The 11,290-nt window shown below is 45.1% G+C and overlaps 1 protein-coding gene across 1 annotated transcript; it reads right to left on the bottom strand.

Moving 5' to 3' along the window:
• Positions 1 to 4,779: 4,779 nt before the first annotated feature.
• PROKR2 (prokineticin receptor 2) lies at positions 4,780 to 9,605 on the bottom strand. Its single transcript, XM_084889050.1, has 2 exons — positions 9,016 to 9,605; positions 4,780 to 6,013 (listed from the first exon to the last, which is right to left on the bottom strand). The coding sequence occupies exons 1-2, from the start codon at positions 9,552 to 9,554 to the stop codon at positions 5,317 to 5,319; spliced, it is 1,236 nt and encodes a 411-aa protein (XP_084745176.1). The 5' UTR covers positions 9,555 to 9,605; the 3' UTR covers positions 4,780 to 5,316.
• Positions 9,606 to 11,290: the final 1,685 nt, after the last annotated feature.

Below are 11,290 nucleotides of genomic sequence, written 5' to 3'. Positions count from 1 at the left end.
ACCCAATACTGGCGAGCATTCAGAAAAATTAGACCATGCAGACGTTGTTATTGGGAACATAAAATGTCACAGCTACTCTGAAAAAGTTTGGCAGTTTCTTAAAATGTAAATAGGCAACAATGATGTGACCCAGCAATTGCACTCCTGGGCATTTGTCTCAGTGGAATGAAAACAAGTTCACACAAGGACCTGGACACAAATGTTCATAGCAGCTCTATTTGTAATAGACCCAAACCGGGAAGCCTTCAGTGGGTGCGTCCACACCATGGAGCACTAACTCCTCAGCACAGAAACGGATGACCGCTCACGCAGCACCTGGGACAAAGCCCCAGAAATGTATGGCAAGTGTAAATGCCCAAACTTGAAAATTTACATACTATGCAATTTCATTTATAAACATTAAAGTGAGTGTCACTTTATACTCAACCAACTGGGAAGGAAAAGTCCTGGCAGGGATGTGAGGGCATCTCTCACACTCATTGTGGTGGAATTGTAAATTATAAACAACAATCTGGCAATAGCTATCACAATTTAAAAACATATAAATGTGCCCTTTAAAAATTCATTGAGCCATGCACTTAAGAATTGTGCATTTTACTGTTATGCTTGAATAAAACGATACAAAAAAAATTTTTTTTAAATGCATCTACCTTTGCCCCAGTACCCGCTTTCTGGAAATCTATCCCATGAACTAAAACCTCCAGTTTGTACAAAAGGATTGGTACAGAGATGCTTATTACAGCCTTGTTTGTTGTGCCAAAAGAGAACCGGGAATAAAATTGCCACAAGTGGAGGCATGCTTGAACGTGGCATAGTCACACTGTGGAGCACTATGCACTCAGTGAAGGGAGCATGTCAGAGTTGTGCAGACAACTTGGAGATATTTTCCCAAGCAGTGAGTGAGCAAAACTAGATGTAGAAATACATGTATAGTGTGATCCTATTTCCATAAAGTAATTGCCTGGGAACCCTGTATATGTGTCTGTTTGTATATACACATCCACGTATATATCCTTGAGTCTCTCTCTCTCTCTCTCTCTCTCTCTCTCTCTCTCTCTCTCTCTCTCTTTCTCTCTCTCTCTCTCTCTCTCTCTCTCTCTCTCTCTCTCTCTCTCTTTTGTTAATCCTCACTTGAGGGTATTTTACCATTGATTTTTAGAGAGAGTGGAAGAAAGGGGGAGAGACAGAGAGGGAGAGAAACATTAATGTGAGAGAGATCCACTGATTGGTTGCCTCCTGCAGGCACCCAATGGGGCCCGGGGATCAAGCCTGCAATCAAGGTATGTGACCTTGACTGGAATCGAATCCGGGACCCTTCAGTACTCAGGTTGATGCTCTATCCACTGAGCCAAACTGGCTAGGGCTATCCTCCAGTCTCTTTTTTTAAAAAAAGAAAAATATTTTATTGATATTTTACAGAGAGGAAGAGAGAGGGACAGAGTTAGAAACATCAATGAGAGACAATCATCGATCAGCTGCCTCTTGCACACCCCCTACTGGGGATGAGCCCACAACCAAGGTACATGCCTTAGACTGGAATTGAACCTGGGATCTTTCAGTCCGCAGGCTGACGCTCTATCCACTGAGCCAAACCAGTCTCGGCCTCGAGTCTCTTTACACTCATTTTTTATTAATTAATTAATTTTTAAATATATTTTTATTGGTTTCAGAGAGGGAGAGAGAAACATCAATGATGAGAAAGAATAATTGATTGGTTGCCTCCTGCACACACTCCTACTGAGGACTGAGCCCGCAACCCCAGCATGTGCCCTTGGCCAGAATCGAACCCGGGACACTTTAGTCCACAGACTGACGCTCTGTCCACTGAGCCAAACTGGATAGGGCTACTTTCATTTTTAAAGTTGAGAGGGTTAACAAGTTGAATATTGATCTGAGCTTGCTCCCATTCCCCATACTGTGCACATTCATACCCATCTCCTTTTGGAGAGCTGACCCCACACTGAAGTCTCCAGGCTTTTGGGGTTCATGAGCCAGGAAAACTCTGTTGACAGCACACGACTGTCTGTGTGAACACTGCTCACTTCCTAGTGGGTCAGAAATAGGTTAAATGGCCCTTTAAGCATTCTTAGAGAGGGACCCCTCATTTGGACTCAAAGGGAGATAGTTACTAAGTTCAGTTCACTGAACCAGAGTGAGATCTTTGGCCAATGCTGTGGTTCTAGCAAGGATTGACTGTGCATCATTAAGTAAGTCATTCCCTCATTTGGAATGCAGATCTTCTTGCCTAAGAAAGAAGTGAGTTGAGTTATATGCCCTTAAGTCTTTTCCTGTTCTGGTGTCCTATTAGTGTGTGTGTGTGTGTGTGTGTGTGTGTGTGTGTGTATCTTCTGGAGCCTGTGGAGAAATAATCGTTAAATTGAAGAGATCAGTTTCAAAGCTATCATTTCCTCACAGAAACAGAACTCACTTTAAGTTTTCTAATCACCTCCCATATGTCACATTCTCCCTTGTAAGTCTCAAATTGATTTTTATGCCTGAAGGGCTTAAAGCCATCTTTTGATTACTTCAGCTTGAGAATCAACTTATTTTAGATGTTGGATGCTGAAAGAAAAATCTCTAATAGCTTCATCATAAAGACATCTTTTCTTTTATTCTGACTGAGAAAATAAACCCTTTTTGCAAAATGAGATTAAATTCCCAAAATATAATAATATGTGTAAATTTTTATATATCTTAGCATATTAAAAGTATCCCACGCTTACCGTTAATTAGTCGAGAAGAAAAGCTTAAACACAAGTGTAATTAATTTATTACCTTAACACCAGTTAGGTGAATGAACAGTTTCCATACAAACAGCAATTTTCATTAAACAAACGACATAATTTTAAAATGAAAGGGTAAAATGGGCACGGAGTAGCTGCTCTCTGCTTATTTGCATGCATGAATACACTTCTGGGCTGTAAACTGGAAGGATGTACTCAAGATGAGGCTGGTGCTGATATGAGTTGCCACTGTTCTAAAATACCTTCAAGAATTCCCTTTCTGTTTCAGTGTTGAACTGTTTAGATGGCTATTACTTCATTTATGTCTAAATATCTAACATATATTAAAGATTAGTGGGGCAAATGCTCAAACACTGTGGTTAAGATTCCATATGTTAATTATTTCATTTGATAATAACAGAGCACTCTTATTCACTGGAAAATCACAAACACACACACTGATGATTATTTCAGTTACACTTAAATGAAGAAAGGATGGTACATTTTGGATCAAATGAAAAAGAGATGAATTCTATTAACACACAATTCGTACCACCGTCTACTCTTTTCTTTTGTATACAGTCTACTCTTAAAGAATTTTATTAGAAGAAGAGTTGGGAAAGGGGTAATAAATAGAAATACAATTATTATTATATTTTTAAAAATGCAGATAACTCCAAATAATTATTTGCTTGGCTTTAGAATGCAATGTGTAATTTTGTAAAATAAAAACTTACAAGTAATTTGGCTTTGGCTAAAATAAAAATGAGTTTCCATTTTCTGAGGGTATAATGATTGGACTTGCAGGTGTCTGTTGGGTGGTGATGGAAGAAAATGTTGGAGACTTCACTGTTTAGTGAAGAAACAAAAAATAATTAAAAAAAAAACACACAAACAACCAAATAACACTTTCTCTATAGAAAAAAATAGTTTTCCAAATGGGAATGGGCCAATCCCAAACCAGGTACCATTTGTATAGTCTTTGCCTCAAAATGAATCAGGAAGAAGTTAGAGCAAATACACACAATCACCACAGATTTATAATAATACCATCAATTTTGCAGTGTTGGAGTGTGGAACATGCAGGGAAGGTTTTAAACACTTCTAGGACCATGGGTTGCTGAAAGCCTGGTGATCACAGAGACTCTGAAGTTGAATCTTCCAGATTGTAACTCAGGACAGGGGTTCCTTTTTTGCCCCAGTATAGACAGGCTGCATTGTGAAGAGTCCAGGGTGCTTTGTTCCAAATAGGGTTGAACAAGCTCCTTAGTAAGCCAGTGAATGGTTTCCCTTGTCCAGACACACCATTCAATATCACTTATCCCATGTGCCCTGACTGGGAATTGAACCATGACCTCCTGGTTCATAGGTCAGTGCTTAACCACTGAGCAACACTGGCCGGGTGATCTGTTCTTATTACTCATAGTTGAAAAGCACTTTCCAAGTATAGTTCATTTTGTAAAAGAGGGTTTATTTTAGAAAAGTGGTCCAGGCCTTAGCAAAACAGCCACACAGATTATGTTCTTTGCCAGTGGCAAATTCTACCCTTCTCTCTGTCCCCTTCCTCCCTGACTCTGAAATACTTTAAACTAAGGTATTAGGAACTGGATGTGGTCCTTGTTTCAGGATCATCTGTCTTCACACAAAAGGATGATGAGCTTTCAAGTATCAATGGAAAATATTTTTTGGTTCTTTCCTTTGAAATCACACCCCAATAGATAACAAATGGGCTATGAGGAAAATTCTTTTCTGGAAGCCAGGATCCTAGAGAATGTCCTAGGGAGGTAGTAAGAGCTGAGTGGAAAAGCTCAATGTGATGGCATGAACTCTCTTCTGAAGAGGCTGTAAGCCCCATACTCGGACAAACTTCTTTTTACATTTCCACCAAGTCTAGGTGTTTTATTTTATTGACATTCCTGCACTGATGAGATGCAGAATGAGGGGAGATAGAGAGTGAGTCCAGATAATCCAGAGCACTTATATATCCAGATATAACTTGGTGATTCCAATAGCTTCTACCATTTTGTTATTTATTTTTAAAATAGATTTTTTATCGATTTCAGAGAGGGAAGGAGAGGGAGAGATAGAAACATCAATGATGAGAGAATCATTGATGGGCTGTCTCCTGCATGCCCCCCAACAGGGACAAGCCAGCAATCCAGACATATGCCGGGACAGGGAATCGAACCGTGACCTCCAGATTCATAGGTGGCTGCTCAACCCCTGAGTCACACCATCTGGGCTTGTTATTTAAATATTTTTTTTTGCTCAGGGTAGGTGATCAATAAAGATCAGCTCCTAACCTCCTGGGTGTGGCTAGCACACAGATGTTCAATGCTAGTAGCTGTTACTTCTGTTTAGTCTTACTGGTGTGCTTGTGCATACACTAGGTGTTGAGCAGTTATCAGTCAAGGTCAGCTGCTGTGATTTGTGTAGGTCTCCTTCCGTGTTATGAGGATAAGTATCCAGTAACTTGAGGGCAGAGAGGCATGAACACAGTTGCCCCTTCCGCATGCAGCCTATGAACTTGGCTACCCATGAATTTTACTCTCAGAGTTGGCTTTTGGATGTTCAGTTGTGAAAAGACAGAGGGTCACTTCAGTCTGATACAGTCCACCTCCTCCGTGGCCGGCACGGCGCTCGTTTGGAGGTCGAGCTCTGTGCTGGACTTGCTTCCGTGGTGCGAGGGGCGCCCGTGGAGCCGCATCATCCTCTTGCAGTACTTGAGGGTGTTGTTCTTGACCGCCACGAAGCAAACGGTGTTGATGATGCTGTTGCTCATAGCGATGCACTCCACGACGTAGAAGGCCGTGAGGTAGTGCTTCTCCTTGATGAACACGGCGGGGAAGAAGTCGCGCACGATGGCGAGGCCGTAGAAGGGCGCCCAGCACAGCACGTAGGCGGTGAGGATGCACACAAGCACCAGCACCGACTTCCGGCGGCAGCGCAGCCGCTTCCGGATCTGCTCCGTCTGGAAACCGGGGACGGCCTTGAACCAGAGTTCCCGCGAGATCCTGGCGTAGCACAGGGCCATGGTGACCACGGGGCACACGAACTCCACGCCGAAGACGAAGAGGAAGTAGGACTTGTAATAGAGTTGCTGGTCCACCGGCCAGATCTGGCCGCAGAAGACCTTTTTCTGGCTTTTGGCGATGAAGAGGACCGTTTCTGTGGCAAAGTAGGCAGACGGGATGGCGATGAGAATGGACACCACCCAGACCGAAGCGATGAGGAAGGAGGCCGTCTGATAATTCATCCGTGGCTTCAAGGGGTGAACGATGGCGAGATATCTGGTGGGGGACGGAAGCCATCAATAATGATAATGATAATAATAATAATAATAATAATAATAAGTAGAACATTTTATTGAGAACATTTATTAGTTTCTTACTAACCCCAAACACATACAAAAGCAGGCAAAGTGTCTCAGTTAGATCCCATGCACCTAGTTATCCAGCTTCAACAAGCTTTGTCTCATTAACCACATCATTTGGCATTTGGTGAAGTGAGTGGTGTAGAGGAAATAACATAGAACTGGGTCAAACAGATGGAATAAATCCCAGCTTTTTCTTTGATTGGCTTTGGGGTATGGAGTGAAGCATTCAGTCTCTTTGAGGTGCATTTCCTCAACTGCAGCATGGGATAAAACGACAACCACCTTGCAGGGCTGCTGTGCACATTAAATACAATGTTAGCAAAATGCTTGGCATGTAGTAGGTGTTCAATAAGTACATATGGCCTATTATTATAATGTCCTATTGGCTTTCAATCTTGCCATTTTGACCAAGAACACAATACTTTGAAAACTTTTCATTACAAATATCTCATGCTATAAAGAGGTGGGGCCCTTTTCAAGACAGTGGACTAGGGCTTTCTCTCTCCTCCTCTGCTAGTATCATCTTGCATTACTGAGCAGGAGAGTAGGGTGGTCTGAGGTGGAATCTAAGGAATCTAAGGAGAAGTAAATGACTTGCCCATGCTCACTTGGTACTGGGACCAGAATTCAGGTTTCAGACACAAAACTTTTACAACCATGTCTTTAGGCTTTCTCAAGCTCAAATGAGAAGGTGGGTGAAGTCACATTGACACCCTAAAGCAAGGTGTTTGTTACCACCTATTTGCTCCTTCTAGGATTTCTATGACTTGACATAGCATCTCTTCCAGGCCCTCTAAACATGAACCTTATTCTTATTGGCAGTAGGTAGTCCTTCTGATATTTATATGTAGGAGAACAGGCATATTTACCTGGTTGCTCTTAAGAAACTCCTGTTACATTAAAAAACATACCCTACATTATAAAGACAAAAAGATTTTAGTGGGACAAAGGGGATGAGGAAAGTAATAATTTTCATCTGAGTAAACATCAGAATCACGCAGGGAATTAGAAATATAGACCGAGCCCAGGAATTCCCACTCAGCAGGGCTGAAGTGGGGCCCAGGAATCTTTGATTCACTGTATTGAATGGTAGCCTAGGAAATTTTGCAGTTGGTTGATGGGTACATTTCATAAACATTAGTTTTAGGACTGGAGAACACTAGAGTTGCAATAACAAAATTGTTTTTCCTGCAGGAATCTATTGTATATATATATAAAAGCCCAGCGACTGAATGGCAGAACGACCAGAATGACTGGTCGACCACTCGCTATGACATGCACTGACCACCAGGGGAAGATGCTCAATGCAAGAGCTGCTCCCTAGTGGTCAGTGCACTCCTGCAGCTGCTGGGCTGACTGGGATGAGGAGTGCTCCCATTGCAGGAGCAGTTGTTCAGAGGGCAGGTCCACAGCGGCATGACTGACTGGGATGAGCAGTGCTCCCACAGCAGGCTGATCCCTGCAGGCCATGCCCCCCACCATTGCATGAATCCAAGCACCAGGTCTCTAGTTTTGTTATAAAAAATATGTCTTTTGCCGGGACCGCTTTGGCTCAATGGATAGAGCATCGGCTTGGGGACTGAAGGGTCCCGGGTTCGATTCCGGTCAAGGGCATGTACCTTGGTTGCAGGCATATCCCTAGTAGGGGGTGTGCAAGAGGCAGCTGATCGATGACTCTCTCTCATTGATGTTTCTAACTATCTCTCTCCTTCCTCTCTGTATAAAATCAATAAAATATATTAAAAAAATATGTCTTTTATGTATGTGCATTTTATTATCATAAACAATAATCAACTGGTTGATAAAAAAGGACAACAAACAAAAATAGCACTGAAAACTAGAGAAAAACAAAAGGGTTGAAAGAAGACAAAAGGGGAAAAGGATGATTAAAAACACATTATCAAGACAAGTCTCAGCACAGCTAACAATGATGGACCAAGAGAATGTGACACCAACTGCTCCCCTCAAACAGCCCCTGCTGGCCTACAACACGGCAGAAATAAAACATGTGTCTGATTTATCATAAGTTGCTATTAGAAAATTTACAAATCTATAGCAAAGCAAGGACTTCCAGAACATCTCATGCAAATATATGCAAATAAGCATATACATGTATACAAAAAAGCAAAGGAAGCTTTCCCTTCCTTTTCTGCAAACAAGCCCAGTTGTTGATTTTATAGAAACAAGAGTACATCCTGTGTGATTCCACTTTTATGAAGTTAAATAACAGGGTTGTGTGTGGTGGGAGGATTGGCAGGTGAGGGGCATCAGGAAGTTTTCTAGGTGATGACAATGTTCTATATCTTTTAAAAAATACGTATATATTATTGATTTTTTACAGAGAGTAAGAGAGAGATAGAGTTAGAAACATCGATGAGAGAGAAACATTGATCAGCTGCTTCCTGCAACCCCCCCCCCCCCCCCCCCACTGAGGATGTGCCTGCAACCAAGGTACGTGTCCTTGACCGGAATTGAATCTGGGACCTTTTAGTCCGCAGGCAGAGGCTCTATCCACTGAACTAAAACGTTCTATATCTCAACCTGGGTAGTGGTTACAGAATAACTGGGTACAATCCACCTTGACTGGAAGCTGCTCTGGTTAACTCTCACGTGGCTTCTAAGTATTAAGCCGCCTAAACTTTCTGCTTTTGCTTTGTGTATGATACAACTTATGGTCATGTAACATGCATATACATCTGTGGTATTCGGGACATAGTCCAGAGCTGGGGGGCTCAGGAGCCTCACCCTTGCTCCCATTTGGGAGCATGAGCCACAATTGGAAAAACCAGGTCCCCTCTTGCCCTGTGATAGCTCAGTGAGCATTCACACATGAAGCAATGCGAACAGTCAGAGCTGAAGTGAGGAAAGGGGCAGCCTGGTTCAATCCCCATTTTTACTCGCGCCCAACATCCTCACCTGTCAATAGCGATGGCCAGCAGAGCATTTGTGGAGACGTAGAGTGATACTGTACGCAGGTAGTTGACTGAGGCACAGAGGACATGGCCGTGCTCCCAGGAGAGCTGCCGCACCACATAGTAGTCCATCTCGAAGGGGCAGCAGACTATGGCCACCAGGAAGTCAGAGATGGCCAGGTTAGCAATGAGCAGATTGGTGAGGTTCCGTAGCTTCTTATAGCGGGCGAGAGCAGCAATGAAGACAAAGTTGCCAATGCCGCAAACCAGCATGATGCCAGCCAGTGCTACACCGATGACTATCTTGGCTGTGAAGAAGGTCCGAGTCTTGGTGACATCCTCATCCTCATCCAGAGGGAGGTCATAATCATAAGTGAAATTGAAGGGAAGGGAGGAGACATGGTCTTGGAATGGACTGAAGTTGGGTGCAAAACTATTGTTTACACTCTGGGTGGCCATGATGAAGCTTGCAGGTGGAGGGGTGGGTGGAGGTCTCAGGATCTGAGTATGCTGAGCTCGGGGGTCCAGATTTTCTGCTCTCATAAGGCCAGTGGGCCTAGCACCCTGCCCACATCTTTGGGAGAGTCAACATGCCATCCTGGATCCTGGAAGGAGACACAGCCAGTGCACAACATTCAGGAGAACATCTGGTGGCATTCTCCAGGTAAGGCCAACTAGAACTGGTGCCCACCCGCAGACAGAACTACCCAGCGTACAGGGGAGAGGAGACATGAAATCTAGAAACTGGGAAATCCTCCACTGGCTGTTGGGCTATCAGGAGGGACTGGGCATAGGATGGGCTGAACTCTCCAAAGACATGCAAGAAGAATGTGTATCTTGGCCTTTCCCATCCCCCAGGGGAAGGGACTCCAGCCACCACTCTCCCCTTCCCCAAGGGCTGCTCCAGGCAGCTACTCCAGGCAGCTAGCCCAGGCACCTACGGCAGACACAATGTGGTGCCATCCGTTAGCCAGGGACAATGAAGCCGAAGGAATGGGATACAAAGCTCCTTTCCTCTACAGCAGGGCACTGTTCCCTCTTTCTTGACCAAACCACGGACTTGGAAATGACCAAACCTATCTTCACGTGGATGGGCTGAATCATCTTGGGGCAGTGATTATGCTCTCTGCATGCCAATCTTCTTGTAAACCAAACTCCTGCTGCCCAGCCCAGGGCCTGGCACATAGTGGGAGACCCATAGGAATCTGTCGAATGAATGAATGAGGATCCTAAACAGGATCCACAGGTGGAGGGGGCTGTGGGCGGGAAAGCATTCTTCAATCGCTACCCTACATTCTGGGAGCCAGCTTTAGAAAGAAATCCTTTGTCTGCTTTCCCTCCTTCCTTTGCCCCCAGTTCCCTTCCCAGAATCAGCCCTGACTGGGAAGCACCATGGCCTGTCACCAAGGTGCCTCTGAGAGTGCTAGCTGCTCCAAGACTGGGCCTAACTGGAAACAGCCCTGCTAGGGGCGGGCAAGTGTCAGCGAGGACCCGGGAGGGCCTGAGGACTGGGCTGTCCTTTATATCCTCAAGTTCCCTGCGGGAGAGGAAATAAAATCTCTCAAGTACTGAGCCTTCAGGAGATAGAGTGTCATTGAGTTCAAGACGGCAGAAGTCAGGTTGGAAAAAGAACTCGGACCCCCAACACCCGAAATGGGGGCTCCAGTAACCGCCTGCACCCCTTTCCCTTAGTACACGGAGGAAGACTCCAAGTGTGGGGGCCGCGGGATGCTGGTAGCAAGAAGTGGACCCAACTGGACAGGTCGTATGGCCCCGCCCTCTGAGCGGAGGGGAAGAGCAAGCCCTGGGAATGGAGGAACGGTGCTTCTGCCCGCTGCATACCCTAGAGCTAAACCTTCGGAGAGGTGAGATTCAAGAGCCTGTGGCATTCGCAGACCGGGTGTCCTTCCTCCCTGTCGCCTCTAGGGCTTACGGGAGGCCCAACGCCCGACAGTACAGCCCCAGATGGAGAAGCAGGAACCACGCCCTCTTGGCCACTACGCTCCGCGCCTCTGCAGTCCCGGGACCCCAGAGGAAGGGGGCGCACCTGGAGTGGGCAGCCCATCGTGCCATTCCACGGGCTGCATCCTGTCCTTGACCAACTCTCCCAGGAACCCTCTCCTCCCCTTTCCCGATGAACTATCCCGCGTGGCCGCGCGGTCCTCAGAGGAGCCGCCTCGGCAGAGGCGAGATTCAAGTCAGAAATTCTGGTTCCAAAAAAGCAAAGCGTGAGGGGCCTCAGGGCGAGAAGAAAACTGCGGGTGGGGATAGATGCGGTG

This window comes from Pipistrellus hanaki, assembly GCF_964339955.1.
Source record: "Pipistrellus hanaki genome assembly, chromosome: 6".
Lineage (NCBI taxonomy): Eukaryota > Metazoa > Chordata > Mammalia > Chiroptera > Vespertilionidae > Pipistrellus > Pipistrellus hanaki.
The sequence above is the reverse complement of the archived record's forward strand: the minus strand, read 5'-3'. Positions and strand labels throughout refer to the sequence as shown.

What these genes read in the sequence shown, in the direction of transcription:
- PROKR2 (XM_084889050.1), bottom strand. Translation starts at nt 9,554, where the DNA reads ATGAGAGCAGAAAATCTGGACCCCCGAGCTCAGCATACTCAGATCCTG. An exon ending in CTGGCCATCGCTATTGACAG is followed by an intron (nt 6,014 to 9,015) that starts GTGAGGATGTTG and finishes GTCCCCCACCAG; the next exon opens with ATATCTCGCCATCGTTCACC.